The sequence below is a fragment of the Leptonotus elevatus genome, chromosome 14 (genome assembly GCF_054856555.1).
Source record: "Leptonotus elevatus isolate MCC_2025b chromosome 14, RoL_Lele_1.0, whole genome shotgun sequence".
NCBI classification, from domain to species: Eukaryota; Metazoa; Chordata; class Actinopteri; order Syngnathiformes; family Syngnathidae; genus Leptonotus; species Leptonotus elevatus.
Window position 1 is genome coordinate 3,725,031 of NC_141252.1, and position 20,541 is coordinate 3,745,571.

Below are 20,541 nucleotides of genomic sequence, written 5' to 3' on the forward strand. Positions count from 1 at the left end.
ATCTCAAACTTGACCCTTTTCTCTTCGTCAACGCCGGTGAAGAGAGAGAGCGGATGCTCATTTCACAACCAAAATGGAGGTGCCCCGTACATGAAAGGACCTAATGGATCACAAGCAGCTGAGTGAGTGAGCGAGTGAGATCACCATAAGTGGTCTGTTACTCTGGCTTTAGCACTTTGCTGTCTTTTAATTGCCACTCAGATGTCAATATTCCATTGTGTTTAATTAATTCAATCGGCTCAGACATGATGTGACGCGATGTCCACAAGTTGCCTGGATGGATAACTCCGGTTGTTTATTACGTCCTAGGTAGAAATTGGGCCAGGGTGACACATCTCATTTTGACCAATTTATTCAAAACATCTCTTAATTCTTCACAATTCTAAAGCGTTTTCTTTTCTTTTTTTCTTTAACTTTGGTTTGTTCTTGCTTGCATGATGAATATGTTGACTGTTGAGCAACGAACGTTCTGGATGTCAGCCATGTTATGAGCTTGCTGTGGTGTGAACAAAAATATTTGAATAAAAAATTGCGAATTAGGGCTGTTTCTCATATTTTACTTAAAATAGTCCAGCGCGCCAATAATAGAATCAGCAGCTCTGATCTATTTTTAGCAGAAAAGCTTTTAGCTCACGGGTGGTCTTGAAAGAATAAAGGATTACACCCCCGCCCCATGCTATCATGTACTTTATGCACAAGAGTGACATTAAGTGAAGAGAGAATAAGCAGAGGAAGTACGAATCCCGCAGTGGTTTGTTAAACATAGCCATTCGCTATCACGCTAAAGGCTAATCTATGGTCAAAATTAATAGTGCGATTAATCTGCGTTAATTCATGATTAATGCGATATTTTTTGGGGATTAATGAATCAGTTAATGCTTTAACTTTGACAGCACTGTTTTTTGTTTACCTTTTAAATACTTTATTAAACAAATATATTTATAGATGTATTGTATATAGATATAAAAAAATATTCCTAACTTGAGCAAATGGTCCTTGGACAAAGTTTTTTTTTTTTTTTAAATGACAAGATACTGTAAATATTTTCTATTTTTTACATTATACATGATGATGATTATCAATGAAGTAATCATTAATTAACATTGAGTATAATTTCGTTAGCCTAATTTCTTAAATCTAATGTTACAAAATTAGTTTAAAAAAAAAATCTGAATCAGCGTGCTAAAAATAGTTTTTTTTTCTTGTTTTCTCACAACATTTAAAAATTACTTAGGCAAATATTTTGTATTTAAATTTTTCGAGTACTGTATATGTATCGTTTTTTCTAGGGATGGGTGACTACCGATACCAGGTATAGTGTCGGGCCGATACCCGGCCGTATTTAACGTTATAGGTACTCATGTCAATATCAGCAAAAAAATAAAATAATAAATAGTTATAGTATAATATTTAAAATGATGAATTGGTTTTACATAGCTTTTTATTAATATGAATTCTAAATTAAGATTTAACCTGTTATATAATTTCCCATTTTTAGTTTGTTTCCCAAAAGTCACATGTTAAAGTCAGTAATCAATTTATAAAAAAAATGGTTTTAGAAATGGATTTTTCTAAATATGTATTATACATAGAAAAAAAAAATGAATGGATTTTTTTGGGCTGCATTGATGTATTTTGAAAGTACGAGTTATCAGTCACGCAGGATTAGCCAAACGAGCCTCTCAGTGAACCAAACCACGTGACATCATCATCCCCTTCCTCCTGCCTGCTTGCTCGCTGCCGATTGGCCGAGCCGCTGATGTGTAGCCAGCATCTGACGGTGCCGTGATGATGACACCGCGGTGCAGCGGGGGCTGTACGCATCCACATCCATGGCTCCTCTGGATGGGAACGCCACGGCGACGGGGAAGGATGGGATTGTAAATCAGCCATTCGGGAGTGTGTGAGTGTGTGAGCGTGTGTGTGTGTAAGAGAACAGGAGCGGGCTCGTATTCATCCCAGCCAGCTCTTTTCCGTGCCGCTTCCTGCTTTGGGGAGTGGGCGGGGGAACCCACTGTGGATGTTACTCCTTTGACACATGGGTCTGTCGAATGGCTCACTACAAGGACGTTTGCGCCGGGAAGACCTCCTTGAATCTGGTCACAGGATTCTTTCAGTATCTGCGGGGTAAGTCCGCGCGGTCTCCTCCTCTCTGTGGGGACGCAATTAGAGGAAAGCGCCTTCTAATTGGCGGATGGATGCGCGCCGCATCTGTTGACGCTCCAGCGGGCATCCCGTGTGCATCGTCAACCGAGCGCTCGGCTTTTGTGACGTCTTGTGAGCGTGACTATTGTGGTTCTGAAGAATTGGTGGGATTAGAGTTAAAAAAACACACACACACACACACACACACACACACACACAAAAACGAAGCTGCTGCATAATTCACAAGGGGCCTTGTGGTCGCATTAATAGAACCACAAAGGAGGCTGCCACTAATCTCCTGGCGTGACCTCTTTTTGAGGCCGGCGTATGCACACAAAGTGTGTTGTCACTGCTGCAGGCTTGCTGCTGCAATGCTTCCTGACAGCTAATTAACCTTACGTTGTGTGAGGACGGATGGACGGACGGATAGATGATGGATGGACGGACGGGGGAGGGGGTTGTCCGTCAGTGCAATAGTCAGAAGTGGGCTATAAAGCTGCGTCATGCTGCGAAAACATCAAACGCAAGACTCTTGAAGGACGCTTCCTTGTCTCAGTTGGATGCTATTAAGTTCACGCAATCTGTCAAGGCAGAATTTCACATGTGCCGGTTCAGGAGTGGGGCAGGTTGGTGAGTTACTGGTTAGCAGTGCTGTCACTATCGAATATTTTTAGAATCGATTAATCTATCGATTATATCAATGAATCGACTAATCGAAATCATTTTAATTTTGTTTGGCAAAAAAAACATGTTTCTGTGTTTTTTCTTGTCGCAAGGAAATTTTGGACATATGAAAAAAAAAACATTCAAACTCAAGGCGACCGTCTGACGAATGTTTAGCGAACCCTGACGAGATATCAACATTCGCTGGTGCGGTTTGTTTGGTCAGAGCTGAACATGACAATGAAACTCACAAGCGGACCAAGCCAACTAGTTTGTCGATACGGTTTCAGGCATGGTTGGTTGCAGCAGAGAAGTTATCGATAAACAGGTTTGACCGTACACAACTGAACCAGAGGTAGTAAAGAGATGAGAACAGATTGGGTTACCCTCTTGTGCGTGATTTGTTCAGGTGTGGAAATAATATTCAAACTCAGATCAAAACCAGCAAGTCCATGGTTTGGATGTGAAAGAAAGAAGTGATCCACAAATGGTCAGGTTTGACCGTAAACAACACAACGGTTGACATAACTACAGGTCATAAAAATATGAGCTATGATACATTTTGTTTGGTCAGGCCTGAACTTGATAATCAAACTCTGATGCAGACAGAAGCAAGCGATCCATTTGGAACAGACATACAAGTTATGGAAAACTTTGGTTTGATCACGGAGGTTGCCGTCTGACGGCATCGCCTTTAGCAATCCATTGTGTGACGGACGATTATTTGATCACATTAAAGTGCACCTCAGCTATTTAATTATTCATAAAGCTTCTTCCTGTTTCCATTCTTTGGACGACTCATAGAAAATAAAATGAGAAGAAAGCAGCCTGCTGTGGTCTGTTGTGTTACTTTGGTTCGCTTGGCATTTTGCTCAAAAGGTGCCAAACCATACAGGGGAGGCCAAGGACCGAGTTGACTAAGCCATCAGCTAAAGGTGTGAAAGCACCATGAGACACTCACCTATTTTCCTTATTGAGTGACTTAAACCTATCATGAGTGATATTGCGTAGCAGGGGAATCTGATTGACATTGATTCATTGGCACCACATTGCTCAGGCAACGTTTATTAAGATGCCCTTGCCTCCTTCTTCTTGCGTCTCGTGTTTTGCAGATGAGCAAGAAGCCGTGCAGAAGAGAACCTTCACCAAATGGATCAACTCTCACTTGGCTAAGGTAAGAGTCTGACTCAACATAGCTGGACGTTGATTCTTGCACCTCCTACTCGTTAAAGCCCCTTTCACGCCGCTCGTAGACGATGGCTTTTTTTCCTAGGTAGCTGTTGGGTGTAGACCGGCGATTTTTAACGAGTGAAGTGCCGACCTATAGCTGTCGCGGGCTATTTAAATTACTGAGGGTCCTCGGTTTACAACCATACTGACATAGATAGGACATTTTGAGGTTACGAAGCAGTAAGCTAGTTAGCGCACTTGTTTGAATACATCGTCATGCGGCACTAGGAGGCACACTCGTACTTATTGTTTTTTCAGGGGATTGTTTTGTAATTGTGGCTTGAATGTGTTTTGTAAATATCTCCTGTCATGAGGTTGTGTTCCAAGTAGAGGTGTCAGGCGATGGAATTATTTAAGATCGTAATTAATCGCATGACTTAAATAGTTTTCTGATGATTTGTCGCCAATTTCATATTTGTTCTAAATGTACATTGAAATGTACAGTAAAATATATTTTTTTCTAAATGTCATAATCTTGTTAACATAAAACAGGAAAAAAAAGTCAAACTAATAGAATTATATGGCCACATTGTTTAGTCATTGATACAGTAATTTCATAATTCATAAAATTGAGTTAAAATTGAAAAGATGTACTGTAAAAGACGAGTGTGATATTGATTTGTGTTGAGGTCATTTTTCTACCACTAGATGGCACAATTTCATTTGTACGACATTGGTGACAGCACAGCGCATTTTTCTTTTCGTTTTTAAAATTGTAAAATACAACTTGACCCCAGTCTCCACAAATCTATGCATTATTTTTCATTTTATTACTGCTAAATTTTGAAATGGATGTGTTGCAACTGGAATTCCCCCAATACAGGCTTTCCAAGTAAGGGGCTGTCATTAATCGCGCATAAAAAAAAAACTTGTGGCGTTAAAGGAACTTGAAATGAACTCAAAATTAACGCACTAATTTTGACACCCCTAGTTACAAGAGCGCAATTTGGACAGTGAAATATGTAACTAGACTTTTACTACAAAAATATTGACAAACGTGTCAGACATTGGTGGGGGAAGATCCGCCCCTCCGGAGTGAAGGTCATTCCGTGAGATGGGATGAATCGTGACCGGATGTTTTATTTATTTATTTGTTTTTTCACAAACTTGGATGAGCAACCTCATGCGCATATGCCGGCTGTACCAAACTGTCCCGACGTGAGGGGGGTGTATGTTGTTAGAGTGTACGTGCACAGTGATGCAGATGGAGAACAACGGGGCGAGGATATTTCCCCGCAGGCTGTCGTCGATTGGCTTCGAAAATAGCGCATATTGTACGCGCAGGCTGCCTCACTTCAAGTATGACCCTTAAATAACACCAGACGCAATTGTCTAGTTTGGAGCTTGTGGTTGCCTACGCTTGTTCAAAGCTTGTTAAAGTTGAAGAATTTCACACTGTGCAGGCAGAGCTGATTAGAAATCATGCACTGGTGTCTGGGATGTGCTGCTTGCATACTAATCGTACTGAAATTGTGCCGCATCACGGAAAAGCTTAGTGATAAAATATTGATGTCGCAAATTGTGTATAGTTTCGACAGAAGAAATTGTGAGTAGGAATTGCAATGAAAGGAAAAGCGAGAGCGGGAAGGACGCTGGTCTTGAAAGTTAACTGTGTTATCCAACATCAATTTGGCATTTCCTCAACTGTCTGCATTTTCCGCTCTTTGCTTTGTATGTGTTTCCTCTCACTTTGGATGGCTTAGCGCCTTTTCCACTGCGCCCCACAATTTTTTCCACTCTGACGCCCTTCCCGTGGTCATTGGATGATTTTTTAGGATGGGAGAGAGAATAGCATGCTACCTGACAAGGATTTGGCTTCTTGCAGTCATTGACCCACGTTATAGTATGGTTAGTAGGGCCTGACCAATTAATAAATTGGCCGATTGGCCAAATTTACTTTTTAGTAATGTACTCGAACCATTTCCAGCAGTTGTACACAAGTAACAATGGTTACATTATCTATTACATGTAAATCTACACCATAGCCATGCATCCTTATATATAATATATAAAATGCATTATACATCTATTCAAATGAATCAAAATGTGATTAATGGTCAATTAATTAATTGAATTAATTGTCCAATTAATTGGTCATCTGTTTTTTTTCCAGCCAAAACTCAGTATTGGCATCGGCTTCAAAAAAATCGATATAATTTGGGTCCTCATGTTTAGACTGCGTCATCCACAGGGGTCGTTTGGTCTGGATTTCACTTGTCTAAGTTGGCTTCAAACTTTTTGAATTATAAAAGAAAAATTCAGCTAATCTGGTTTTATAAGAACCATTACACTACAGTATAGCACTCCACCACTAACATTGTGTGCCATCTTAAGTTGTTGTCACCAGCGTCCCTACAGAGGATAAGAGCTAGAGAAAATGGATCAAATGCTAATGCTAATTCTGGATGTGCACGTACAAACTTGCTGGCAGACGGCAGCCTCTTCACACTCTTCGCCCTATATAGCCAGCCAAGTGAGTCGTGAGATGTCTGCCGAACGCCGCCGCCATGTAAAGAGCATTTTCATTCATTAAAGCTTCGCACCACTGAATAAATTCTCATCTGCAAGACTGGCGGTGCTCAGCTGCCTGTGCGTCTCTCTGTGAATGTGAAATCTGGAGACAGCGTGCGGTTGCTTAGAGGAACTCAGTGTTGGCCTCGGGACCGGGCGCCAAGCCATCGGCGAGGGAACGAGTCCGACACCATCTTTTCAGCCACAGGGAGGCCTGGGGCGCTGGTTGCTAACAAGCCTGTTTGCCACTAGCGACGGTTTAGCATACCAATGTCCTTTCACAAGCATCCCACCCGTCCAATTCAGTCAGGTTGAGGTGGCAGCAGAGGGGGCCTGGAAACATTCGTCTCGCGTTGAGGACATTCCCGTCTCTGATCTTGTTGTCTTGTCTTGCAGCATAAACCACCGCTAGAAGTCAACGATCTTTTCGAGGACATTAAAGATGGGGTGAAGCTTTTGGCTCTGTTGGAAGTATTGTCGGGTCAAAGACTTGTAAGTAGTGCTTCGGCATTGTTTTGGATTTTTTTTTTTATAAATAAAGCTAAGACCTGGCTCAGAGGTAGTTCTACCTCAGATTTGGAATGATGTTTCACAATAAGAAATAAACTTTTGCCATTATTTAACTTTTAAATACTGTACAGTTAATGGGTGTAAGCTTTTTAGCATGTCTTCGCTGCTATGTGAAAAACATGTCCATTTTCGTTTTCTTCTTTTTTTTTTAGATTTTGACGTTTTTGGGATGTCCGCATTCAGTTTCATCCATCCTAAAAACATAAAAAATTAAAAAGACAAAAATGGACATACATGTTTTTCACATAGCAGCGACTATATGTATTTCTGTAAGTCGTGAGCAAAAAAACAAATAAACAAAAGCAATGAAAATCAAGAACTTAAATGTTATTATGGAGAAATGGAGAAAAAAACTGAAATAAAAAGATTCTGATTCATTAAATTCAAAAATATTTTTTTACATTTTTTTTATTCAAAGTAAAATGTTGCCCAATGATTTGGGATTTTGTTATGGTGATTTTTGTTTGTTTACATTTGTTTTAGTAATATAGTGATAATGCAGATATTTGTGATAATTTTGGTCATTATCATTTTCATAGTTTCATCTCTACCTCGTCTGCCATAAACCTGAAGATTATGTTGACTGAGTCACTATAAATGCTAAAAGTGAAGCATAGCATGCTTGCCTGTACAACAGTAATCAAAGTTTGGTATGCGGGCTCCCTCGAGTTATACAAAAAAGGATCATTGCTTAGATACAGTTAAGTTGTATTTTTATTCGCTTCATTGGCAAAAAAAATAAATAAAAATTCAACATGGACAAAAACAAATTCCATACATAAATATAAAACTGAAAGAGTGAAGGCAGAAGCAAAAGCTGTATTTAAGTTAAGAGTTCAATACACTACCGGTAATCTTTAAGATTTTTTTTAAAATGTATTTATGTTTTTGAAGTTAATATGTACAATGCATTTTAATTGAATCATTGTTTAATTACAGTTTTTATTTTCCTCTGTTTAAGCACAGTGTGAATGCTCAAACTGTGCATAATGTTGTAAATATATTTTTGTATCTTGTTTTTCCTTTTCTTAAATGGTACTTAATGTAAAAAGTACGAGACCCACTGCTTTACTATGTCCTGTCTGGACTTCTCTAGCCCTCCGAGCAAGGCCGTCAACTCAAGAGGATCCACTGGGTTTCCAACATCGGCACTGCGCTCAAATTCCTCGAGGGCAGAAAGGTGAGCATTTGGCGCTCCGACCATCCATAAACAGCTTCTTGTGCCACATAAAAGCAGTCCCAGGAATAGGGCGACGCAATTTGTCAGCATCCGCAAGGTGCCTTGAGTGCGTGCAGATGTGGGAATCACTCAAAGCGGAGAGCAACTCTGAGTTACGCAATCTCCATCTTGGAATCCTTTATGGCTACGCGGAGTGTGCCGTGTTCCACTTTCCACTCGCCTCCCCCCTGAGGACAGACACTTACATTTTGTTATGCTCTTTCTCCCATCACGTGTGCTCTCAGTGTCGGTATCAAGGAACACCGGTCAGTCGCGCCGGCAAAAGCACTTGCCAACTGTTTGCTTTCTTTTCAAGCGATGCACGACGGCATGACATTCACCAACCAATTTTCCATTCAGCTCTTCTTTTTCGAAAGTGCTTCTCTTTCAGCCAAATGATGAAATGTTTTCCGATCCACATTTGCTCTGCTTTTCCTTCTTCAAAGGGGACATATCATGAAAAATAAGATATTTTTTAAATGTTTGTAACCAATAGCTGGGTCCCTCAAGGGAGAAATTAAACAAACAAGTAGATCTTGAGTTGTGTATTTCTGTAAATGTGCTTTGAGTGAGCAGTTCAGAATTTTCCCGCATTGTGACGTTACACCGTAGGTTGGCGGCTAGGTTGGACGGAGTTGCAGAGTTAGCTAAAACACTTTCATGAGGCCCAATTATTTGTATACACACCAATAAGAAGTCTCTTTTACATAATATGTCCTCTTTAATATGCCCTTGATTCATTTTTGCTGTGCTTAGACCCGTTTTACCTTCGTGAAAAGGAATCATTTGTAAGCGTCTGGACAAGCTAGCATTGGACAAGGCAACAAACAGTCAATGAGTGTGACAGGCCTAAAATTCTGGGGATGAATGGAATGTTGTTATTGTCCAAAGTTTGCAACCACAAACTGTTGGATATGTAAATGGGGGTTTAGCAAAGCTAAGTGAGTTAGCATATCCTAACTAGAATAGCCTGTATAAATATGAGCTGCTAGCTTGTGCTGGTTACCCACCGATTGTTCTGTTGTGCCGTGAGTTTTTTTGGGCTTGCGCATCTTTGAAGCTTGAGATATGATTTGGAACCGTGTTAAACTCCCCCAAGCTATTAGCAGCAAATTCTATCCAGAAAGTCTTCTCAATGTGAAAAATGGACGCCTGGCTTTTGTTTCAGATCAAACTTGTCAACATTCACGCTACGGACATCGCAGATGGACGGCCATCCATCGTCCTTGGATTGATATGGACCGTTATCCTCTATTTCCAGGTACCGTGAACCGCCATTTTACCCCATAATCACACAGTTGTCATAGTAATTCATACACTAATCAAAAAATAATTTAACAGTTAAATTCCTTACAATTTTAACATTCACGCTTGCGTTCTTATCCTCATCCGCATCTAATCGCTGGCAAGCCTGTTTTCATCATACCGGAACTAGAATTACTTCCTGATTGCGTGTCTAAGAATCATGGGAAATGTAGTCCCACTAGCCTAATGCTGCAGTCGCTGATCAGACCTAACGCAATTTAAGCTTTTCTGGAAGCACAGCTAGCTTACAATAGCTGGCAGGACCAAGCAAAAAAGGTTGGATAATGGTGAGCGCATTAACTTGTTTAGCGCTGTTGAACCAAGATAGCATTTAGCATTAGCTAAAGTAATAACATGATTAAAGCGATTACATTTGTTATAAATAGTTAGATTTTCACCAAAATACTACTGACCGAAATGTGGCCACCTTACTCCAACCATCTTTTCCTTCCTCAGATTGAAGAGTTGACCAGCAACCTCCCCGCCCTTCAGGCCTTGTCCACCAGCAACTCCTCAGTGGAGAGCTCCGAAACAGGAAGTCCTCCCATGAAGAGAAAAGTGGTCAAGTTTCAGGGCAACGCCAAGAAGGCGCTGCTCAGATGGGTGCAGTGCACCGCCGCCAAGTAAGTCCAACTACAAACCTTTTCGTAATCTTTGTCAAGGGCAATTCTGGTTAACGACGTTACGCACAACCATGTACGTGTTTGTTTACTAGTGGTGCAATTGGAGATTGCTTAACCATTTACCACCCAGAAGTATGTGTGACATGATGATGAAAACGTTCCATAAACTGCACTCGCTACTTTCAATGTGGTGCTGAATGAATGAGTCTATATTTCCCTCAGACATCATGGGATTGAGGTGAAGGACTTTGGTCCTAGCTGGCGCGATGGAGTTGCGTTCCAGTCGGTGGTGCACGCCATCCGGCCTGATCTGGTAGACATGCAGGCGGTGCGCCGCAGGAGCAACAAAGAGAATCTGGAGGAGGCCTTTGCGCTCGCGGAGAACGAGCTGGGCATCCCTCGTCTGCTGGACCCAGAAGGTGTTGGCAGTGTGTTGTTGTTAGATACTCGAAATCAAGAGTTGTCAACATTTTTGGTCCAGAAATAAATTTAACAAATCTACCATGTGCACCCCTAAATGCCATGGATGATTTCATGTCATGCACGTTTCAACATAAATATTCCTGACCTGATTTTGACCTCACTGCTCCAGATCGGTCATGTTTATTGATTGTTTGCGTCGCTTCACAGATGTTGACGTGGACAAACCAGACGAGAAGTCCATCATGACGTACGTGGCGCAGTTTCTCAAGCACTACCCGAACCCTCACCACTCGGAAACTGACAGACAGCACGATGAGGTAGCTGGTCTTATGCAGCGACAGGATGACTTAAAAGGCAGAATGTGAATACAAAACACACTGAAAATGACATCGCGTGTTGAGGGCTCTGGTAACAATCAATCACGGCTTACCTAACCTGTAGAAATTGAGCCGTGATTGGTTGTTAACTGTTTCTTGAGCAACTGTGATTCATTTTCAGGCGACAGCAAGTGGCAAAATGACTTTTTAAAGGTGTCAATTTTACATGGAAATTAATGAAGTTATCAAATTCATTATAAACAAAATATGAACTTTTAACTGCTGAAAATTACTTAAAATTGTTAGTAAAGTATTTGTCTAAGTTTTTAACACTTTGTAAATGTTAACGTTAAACGATCAAATCTATCTATCATGGGTACATAATTATTAAGTCATTCATTCCCAGTCATTTTTACTAAAGCAATCCCCTTCACTCCCGGCTGTTTTACTGGATTTTGACTGATTTTGCAAGTCCCACAAAATATTGTGTTCTATTGCTATAAAAACATGGAAACTACTAAAAGAAAGATTCTTTCATCAGGAAAAAAAAGTAAATTTCTATCTGTTTCCGTTTTGCAGCAATTAGCATTAGAAGATAGCTAAGTTTCATCATTATTCACAAATCTATTTATAAATGTGAGTAAAATAGATTTTTTTTCAACATAGCCCTGGTTGATCTCTTATACTCTGCTGTCACCTGCTGACCGTTTTTGTAATAACTACCATTGCTTCAACCGTTCTCTGCAGTTCAGAGGTTGCATCAAAGCCTTCTGTATATTCTAGCATAAAAAAACATAAACTAATTATAAATACGTTTTTGGGACATTGATATTATTTAAAATAGAATGTATTTATAAATTTTTGGGAGCAAATGATTTAAACACCTAATAAAGATGTGTTTTTTGGGGAGGCTGTAACAAAATAATAGCATTTCGAATAATTTGAAGTAAATTGTTACAAATTAGATTTGTAAGTCAAGGTATCTTTGTATGTTGCACGTTTAGATGTATGTATCGTTTACTGTGAATATTTGTTATCTGTTTCAAGCTGTTTCTCAATATTGAAATGTCTTAGTTGCCTTATTTGTGGTGATCGCTCATTTCAAGTCATGGCAAACAAGCACTGCTGAGCTTTATCGTTACGCACGCGCTTTGATCTCACTGCATGAACACAGCAGCAATTTGTTTCCCATCGCCGCCGAGCTTGTCTTTTTGATTTCTCCGTCCACTTGTGTGCACATTAAAGCTGCGCCTCGGCTCCATTCCGACCTTTGCGCTGTCAGTTCCCGTGCTTCAGGTGAGCGATGGTATCGTGGAGAGATGCATGCCGTCTATCTTCTCCGCCTGGCTTTCCTCCAATGCTTTTCTCTGATTCGTCTCTTTTGTGTGCTTCCCCGGATAGTTTGCCCCTCAAGACATAGAGCAAATGCTTGAGGTATGTTCATGTTGGGCATCACGGCATTTAGTACCTTCTCAGTATTTTAGCTTTGAAAGTGTGCTGTTTTCTCACTAATCTTACCTTCGGGGGGGGTTTCCACTATGTTCTTTCACAAACAGTGAATCCAGAAAGCATTTACGACACAGTTATGTTACCGCCCTTTTCCAAAATAAATTGCATTCCTTTTCTTCCACATTATATGCACAACACTCATAATGAAAATTGGGAAAAAACTTTTTTTTTTAGAAAGTTGAAAACTAAAACCTGCACACTATCCACTGAACAAAAAGTAATTCCAGATCGTATGTGCATACTTTTTGGCTAGTTTACTGCCTCACAAGGCCTTGAGAAGAATTTCTAACATGATTTTTTACTTATTTACTTATTTTTGGTCTCAAAAGGAGAAATACTCACAATGTACAGCACATGTTCCTTGGGCTACAAATTCAGGTGACCAATCAAAACACATCTTCCGTTCACATGATTTCAAAATGGTGGCCCCCGGCGAAGTTATCACTCGCTACATATTAGAGTACAAATTATAAACACTCGGGTAATGTGCTACAAAACGTGCTGCATCATATGAGAAAGTATAATCTGGCTACACTTGGACCGATTCATCCTCTTGTATGCAGCTGCAGCTGCTGATAACTTTGCTGGGGGCCGCCATCTTGAAAATCATGTGAATGCGTGATGTGTTTTGATTGGACACCTACATTTCTGCCCTTAGTATCTCGCTCAAGTAGCACTTACACAATGAGTTTATTGAAAAAAATATGAAACAATTATGTATTTGTCTAAAGGCCTCATGAACAGAAAACTTACTGGGGAAAAAAACCGCACGCACAGTAAGCTGCCTGCTGAGCAGTCTTAAGATGACTTTGAATGCTTCTGGATGCACTGTAGGGTCATTGACGGATAAGGAATTCACCAGTTCATTTATTATAAAATATTTATTCTTTATGATTATTTATCATTATCTACAATGTAGGACATCTATAATTCAGGACAGCTTTCTACAACAGTCGCACCAGATGATGGTTGGTCGCTACACAAGTAAAATTATAATGAAAACAAAAATAATAATGTTCAGGTCCTACCACATCCAAATATAAATATGACCACCACATACCAGTGGCTAACATTTTTAATTTTTTGTACATAGTTGTAAGACAAACAGTACACACCTGATAACTGCTCCCAATTATTTTTGGCTGTCTTGTGGATGATACAAACTCCGGTCTTTAATTGTATTTAGCACAACATGAAAATTCATAAAATGGGCATCATCGGGAAAACGTATCCGTCAATGACCCATTAACAGAATTCCAGTTAGTGATAAAATGTAGGCGGAAAGTATGGTAACCCTTTAACGTAATAAAAAAAAATGACAGAGGGAGGAGTGCAAGATGCTGAGAGAGCTGAAGGTGTTCCTGGACCAACTGGAGCGAGATGTTCTGAGAGCCCAGGCGGCCGAGGGCAATCTCACGGACAAGTATCAGGTACCTAAAATGTATATGCTCAGGAAATGTCATTAGTGTAACGTCAATATGTGAGTCTGAACCGCATTGTCTTTTTGCGCAGGCCTTCAAGAACTTCCGCGTGCAATACGAGATGAAGAAGAAGCAGACGGATCCGCTGTTGCAGCCGGTCCACAAGGACGGGAAACTTTCTGTGGACCAGGCTCTGGTCAAGCAGGCGTGGGACCGCTTGTCCATCAGGGTGGGTAGGATTCCGTTGAAGACATACGGAGGAGGGATCTTTGGTTCCGCTTAACCCCGACCGAGGTTTCCATTCAAAAGTCTTCAAAGCCATGAATGTCAAAACAAGGCCTTAATTGACATGAAAATGTTGTAAATCAATTTTTCAAAAGTCTTGTGGTAAGTATCATTTCATGATTGTAAATTGTCTCCAACCTCAAAATAAATGACCTTCTTGACTGTCATCGCACAATTGTTATAACGGAACTAACAAAACTGTGATGTGGCTTTAGTCTGGACTCTTGCTGGACATGCAGCTTTGAACAACATAGGTCATTGGGAAGTTGGTCTTGAATTTGGCATAATGGCATTAAAAAGTCTTCAAAAGTCTTGAATTGAACTTGCCTTAAGCCATAGGAGCCGCTAATTCCTTGCTCACTAGTTATTATATTGTGATTTTTATGTACTGTGAAATCACAAATAATCGTGGTTGGGCATTCGCAAATTTGCATAAAGTGATTTAATTCTTCTCATTGTGTGAACATTTTCTAGTTCATGTTCAGGGATGAAAATTATTCTTTCCAAATGTTTCCTTGGCTAAGATATTTTAATGCCAATACAAAACTTTCCTTGCGCTTTTTATGAAGAGGAAAATCCTTCTTCAGTGGCGGCCAGTGAAAGATAAATTATTTTGTATATCAGAAGGAGTAGAAAAAAGAGCTTTTGTTCACTTTCCCAGCTTGTCTCCTGCAGAAATCTTCTAGGCTGAAAGAACCTGCATTTGTTTTGATGGAAAAATCTATTTTATCTTCTTCTTTTTTTTTATGGGTGTCATTTGCAGCTGCTGGACTGGCACATCCACCTGGACAAGTCACTGCCAGGTCCTCTGGGCGTGATCGGGGCTTGGCTGCACAGAGCCGAGATGGCCCTGAGGGAGGACATTCCCATCCAGCATGCTCACGACGAGACGGCCAATGTTGTCCACAGGAAACTGGAGCAGCACAAGGTCAGTTTTGTTTGATTTTTGGTCTCTGGCTCACTGGAAAGGAGACGATGCTGTGGGCCAGATTTACTAACAACACAATAGTAGGCGCTAAATTGCACTTGACAAGAGGCATAAAAGCGGTGGAGACCTCCATATTTAAGCGCAAAATGAAGTTTGAATTGAGGACTCTTTGCATGTAAGGTTAACCCTTTTCTGGTTTTGAATCCACCAGAAATCGCCATAAGTACGAGTCTTAATAAAAGATCACACAATGAATTGAAAGGAGTTTTGTCATAGCTAATAAGGCATGACTCCTTCTTGTGATTAGCTCCTTGTCACACAATGTAAAAATTATTTTTATTTCTGGCACTTGAAATGTCTTCTTTTTTTTTTATGAGTAGAAAAGATCCGTTCTCCCTATTGTCTCTCATTTTGTGTCTCATCCTTACTAGGGCCCAACCAATTAATCGTTTGGCCAATCTAATCTGAATATATCACCCCTTTTCAAATAGTCAAAATTTGCCAATTTGTGCAGCTTTTTATTTTTTTACATATTTTTTAGTTTTTATTGTTATTGTTTTGCACATTAGCACATTATATCATGAGACAAAGATAATGATATTTCAACAAACATTCTAAAAATGTTTTTCGATCAGCAAGAAAATTGTAAATTTTTTAAAAACTTTCTTTCTGTTGTAAAGTTAAATCATCACGAAATGGCAAAGCATAGTAAGAGTGCTGTAAGCTGTAATTCATATGTTTATTGTTGTAAGCGTTAAAGTAAAAAAAAAAAAGTAAATTAATCAGTTATCAGAATTTTATTCAGACCAAAAAAATTACAAAAATCTGAATCAGCATCGGACTAAAAAAACAAAACCAAGATTAGTTCGTTCCTACTTCTTACCTCAATAATATTAGTATTTTGCACATTAGGGTAGAAATAAAAATAATAATAATTGCGCATACATTTTCCTTATTTAGTAGATGCAATCCTTGGAGTGTGAGCATATTAACTTCTGCATGTGGAGGTTTTGTGAGCAATTAAGATTGCACCCATTTTGGACGGACAGATCTATAATAAATCACACTCTCTGTATTTGACTGTTTCAGGAGGTGCTAAAAAACCTGGAATCGCACAGGCAACCCTTCCAGCAGATCCACCGAGACAGATCGGTCAATGGCGTCCCGGTCCCGCCGGAACAGCTCCAAGATATGGCCGAACGGTAAGTCGCCTGGCATCTGGCAATGTGCCCTCCAACTTGAAAGATAAAAAAATAAAAACAAGTACGTTTCCAATCTGCAGGTTCAATTTTGTGTCCACGGCATGGCACGGCCACTTGATCAAACTGGAATTCTGGGAGATGAAGCATCGGCTGATGGCCTTTCTGCTGTTGGCAGAGTCCAAACTCAAGTCCTGGATTGTGAAATATGGCAGGCGGGACTCGGTGGAGCTCCTGTTGCAAAGTTACCTTGTGAGTTTGACATATTGTTGCCTAGGCACAATGCAAATGGTTTCATTTGGACTTTTATTCCTTCAGACCTTCATTGAGGGCCACAGGTTCTTCGAGCAGTACGAGATCCTCTTTTCGGCACTCAAGCAGGCGGCGGACGTCTATGTCAAGTCTGACAGTTCAAGTAAGTCTCTTTTACTGCACGTGATTCCGCCGTCATGTTGAGCCGTTTTCTTGCTTAGAAGTAAGCAAACAATTCATCACAAAAAGAGACTTAAAGCTATTTAATGACACTCCCAGTTAAGGTTTACTGACAAACTAAATTTAAGTCAAGTCAAGTCATATTTATTTATATGAAACAAAAGAGAATTATTGTGTATTTAAAACAAACACATACCTTTAGTCCGCTAGCTAAATGCTATTGCTAACACATTATGGGAAACACATGTAGCAACATATTTAAATAGTCATTCACTCTCAAACTCATTTGTCCTCAATCCCAACTACCAAGATAGCATGTTCAATGACAATTCCAAGGAATTATTGGTGGTGAGGCATTTATTACGAGGAATTTGTTTAACTTGTATAGCTGCTATTGAGCATATATGGAAACATACACGCCGTGTGAGCTACACTATCAGTCGTCTTTTTTTGTTTTATTTTGCACTTCCTAAATTAAAACCCCTAACCCAGGCTTTGAACCCTAATTTGGAACCCTGCTGCTATCTTGAAACCCCAGCCAGGCTCAAAACCTAAATTTGAGAACACCAACCCAGGGTTATAACTGTAATTTGAAACCCTAACCTAATCTTGTTCATGAGGCAAGTGGCCAAGAAGCTAGTGTCTACGCACATCCCCAAATTTCATCCAAAAGCACAATATCTCTGACTTGTTGTAAGTAGCGTGTGCTTTGTACTGCATGTTGTTGTTGGTCTTGTAGTAAATGGATGACGATTTCATGTTTTAGGGTCTAAGACCAGAACCAAAGGTAAGTCCAAAAAAAGAGAATGGCATCTTTTAACTTTCTTGGCGGAGCTGCGCTTTCCCCCTTCTTTCTTGACACCACTCACAATTCTGTTAACTCAATTCATACTTGATCACATTGAACTAAAAACAACAACAAACTGAATCAAATTTTGGCATCACGCCTGCTTCTTGGTATCTTGCATGAATGTGAATGCTTGTTTGTGTCTATATGACCCTTGGCCAGTCCAGGGCATAGTTTGGATTTAGGCTTCAGTTCACTCAAAACCCTACTGAGGATATGCATTATACAAAATGAATGGATGACAAATGACATTTATTTTCCCCATTTTTTATTTCACCAAACTTGACATACGTAGTTGATGAATCGGAGGGTGTGAGCAAATTCCTTGGCGACGCCACGGCTCAGTGGAAGAACCTGGTGCTGGAGGTACGCAGCGTTCGTAGCATGCTGGAGGAGGTCATCTCCAACTGGGAGAAGTACAGCGGCACGGTGGCGGCTCTCCAGGCCTGGCTGGAGGATGCTGAGCACATGCTCAACCAATCTGAGGCCGCCAAACGTGTAAGTATGCGGGTGAGATGAAAACAAGTCAAATTTGTCGTACGTGGCATTTTGGTTTTGCTCCGGAACTAACCCTAAATTTCAAGGACATTTTCGAGTCACGTATTTTAGACTAGAATAACCAACCTCATGGCATGCCACCAAAACAAATTTTGTCATTTGTTTTGTTTTTAAATGTACACATTATAACACAAACCGAACATTACCCAAGATGCCACAATATGGTGGCAAAGCTGTGAAAGCACTATTTTCTAAATGAACCTCCACAATTAACTCAACTTAGTTCCTTGGATCCATATGTCCAGAAACAAAAATGGTTAAGAAATATCCAATTCAGTGTTCTTTCTTCTGTATCTCTGTTGATTCAGGATTTTTTCCGCAACCTTTCCCACTGGGTCAAGCAACACATGGACATGAACGACGCCGGCAACTTCCTCATTGAGACCTGCGACGACAGCGTGTCGCGAGACCTCAAGCAGCAGCTCCTCCTTCTGAACGGCCGATGGAGGGAGCTCTTCGTCAAAGTCAAATACGTAAATGAAGTGTGGCCGCTCTTGAATCACATGTCTTGGCTCGAATCAGATTTCAAGTGGAAGTGAAGTCCGAAATTGTATTCGTAAATTGGCTGCTATTTTGACATTCTCGGCCCTCTGCTGTCGGAGATTTGTTATGGAACAATTAAAAACTGCAATTGTGAATAAGCGCAAGTATAGGTACTTGCAAGATTGTGTGACTTATGACTTGCTTAACCAAAGTAATGACTTGACTCAACTTGACATTGAAGGTCACAACTCTCACAGATGTGACTTCAAAGTAAGAGTGACCGTGGGCTTTTTTCGTTGTCAGTATGCAAGGGCGGATGAGGTGGACAAGTTGAGGCACGACTATCAGGATGGCATCAACACTTTGAAGATGTTTATGGACGCCACAGACGAGAAGATGAACGTAGCTGTGCAAGTGTCTTTCCTCAACGTCCGCACATTTGCTCAGGATGTCGAGGTAAAGTTTTCAACATCCAAGAAAAGTGCAATTTGTTGACTAGAAGTGAAGGCATAGTAACTATACGTTCGTATAGTAACTATACCAACCTACTCCACCTCCGCCCCCTGCAGGAAATCAAGCACAAAGTGCCAGCCATGGAGGCGGCATGCAAGGCGGCGGGTCGCACTGCTCAGCTGCTGAGTAAAGACACTGCGCAGGAGGAAGTGGCTCAGATGACGGCTGTGATGACCTCCATCAAGGAGCAGCTTGGCAAGGTCTGCTTTGAATTTAGCGCAAATTCACTTCAGGCACTTCAGGCAGACAATTTTAATAGGTCTGTCTAACTCAGGGCCAAAGGGAAGATGGCGCCCACGTGTAAGCTTGCCTGTATTTGGAAGTGGTTGCTTAGCAACCTACCGGGAAGTAGCCTGGGCTTTTCCCAGTGGTTTGGACGTAAAGTAGACCGCACCGCTACAATATGGATTTGTCAGGGATGCAAAGTGAAACGCATCCATTGCTGTGCCTTCTTAACCACATTACGATATTATGCCATTCTGCCAAAATATTTTGCCGTTAGCACTTTGAAATCACTCTCCCCTATTGGATGCGCCGTCTGACGTTATATCAACGTCACTCCCAAATTGAACACTTTTCAGGTAATGCTCAACTTGCGCAACGTTGCAGCACATACGCAATGAATGGGTCGTCGACGGCGCGTTACACTTTGCTAAGTGCAGTGCGAAAAGGTTTTTAAGAGTCCCTGTTGCCCCTGAGGTTGTAAAGCTGGGGTTTCTTCTCCTCGTACTGACTGTACGTCTGAATTAACTGAATACGGACAGGAACTAGTGTGGCCCTCAATGGTCAAAAAGGTTCAGAATTCATGACGAGAGCATTTGCCGTTTTTATGACCAAGTCCCATTTCTATGCTAGTGATGTAAGTGAAATTTTTAAGATGTACTCTTTTATGCTAAACCAGTAGAAATGTCATAATTAAATAAATACTTGTATGTAAAACACTAGTAGGCCATAAATAAAGAAAAAACAAACACAAATTCAGAAGTTTAGAGAAACATGAATTACTGTAAGTTCACCTGTGAAGGCTAAAGTGCATTTTAAGTCCATCATAAAATTTCACCGGAAAAAACTTTTTGTGAGTGGTGTAATTAGTCATCAATTTCCCTACCTGTGCATTGGTACCATCAGGTGAGAGAGCGATGTCTGCCACTGCTGAAAGAGTCTCAGTCGCTCTTAGCTCCGCTGGAAGAAATGGAGAAGAACATCACCGGCTTCTACCAGGCTTTGGAGAAGGCCAGCCATGTGACCAGCAGCAGCGACTCCGAGGGGCCCGTGGACTTCAAACACAAGTGCCAGGTGATCCTTAAGAGGAGCTGAGTCCAACCGTGGAGACTCGGGGCTGACGCCTTGTTTGTTGCAG

At 40.7% G+C, this 20,541-nt stretch overlaps 1 protein-coding gene across 5 annotated transcripts in view; it reads left to right on the forward strand.

Annotated features, from left to right (window-relative positions):
- syne1b (spectrin repeat containing, nuclear envelope 1b) overlaps positions 1 to 20,541 on the forward strand; it is a 104,233-nt gene that overhangs the window by 3,878 nt on the left and 79,814 nt on the right. The window contains exons 1-22 of one of the 5 annotated variants that reach the window (XM_086095348.1): positions 1,815 to 2,127; positions 3,921 to 3,982; positions 6,946 to 7,041; positions 8,216 to 8,299; positions 9,507 to 9,599; positions 10,100 to 10,266; positions 10,489 to 10,685; positions 10,897 to 11,006; positions 12,252 to 12,302; positions 12,408 to 12,440; positions 13,838 to 13,945; positions 14,028 to 14,165; positions 14,985 to 15,149; positions 16,239 to 16,351; positions 16,432 to 16,600; positions 16,667 to 16,763; positions 17,547 to 17,567; positions 17,923 to 18,125; positions 18,494 to 18,658; positions 18,972 to 19,124; positions 19,238 to 19,381; positions 20,310 to 20,477. In XM_086095348.1, coding sequence (XP_085951474.1) covers positions 2,052 to 2,127; positions 3,921 to 3,982; positions 6,946 to 7,041; positions 8,216 to 8,299; positions 9,507 to 9,599; positions 10,100 to 10,266; positions 10,489 to 10,685; positions 10,897 to 11,006; positions 12,252 to 12,302; positions 12,408 to 12,440; positions 13,838 to 13,945; positions 14,028 to 14,165; positions 14,985 to 15,149; positions 16,239 to 16,351; positions 16,432 to 16,600; positions 16,667 to 16,763; positions 17,547 to 17,567; positions 17,923 to 18,125; positions 18,494 to 18,658; positions 18,972 to 19,124; positions 19,238 to 19,381; positions 20,310 to 20,477 — 2,613 coding nt within the window. In that variant the 5' untranslated portion in view covers positions 1,815 to 2,051. Of the gene's footprint in view, positions 1 to 1,814; positions 2,128 to 2,709; positions 2,772 to 3,920; positions 3,983 to 6,945; positions 7,042 to 8,215; positions 8,300 to 9,506; positions 9,600 to 10,099; positions 10,267 to 10,488; positions 10,686 to 10,896; positions 11,007 to 12,251; positions 12,303 to 12,407; positions 12,441 to 13,837; positions 13,946 to 14,027; positions 14,166 to 14,984; positions 15,150 to 16,238; positions 16,352 to 16,431; positions 16,601 to 16,666; positions 16,764 to 17,546; positions 17,568 to 17,922; positions 18,126 to 18,493; positions 18,659 to 18,971; positions 19,125 to 19,237; positions 19,382 to 20,309; positions 20,478 to 20,541 lie in introns of those variants that run through there. The other 4 variants (XM_086095350.1, XM_086095349.1, XM_086095352.1 and 1 more) reach the window with 4 other exon arrangements.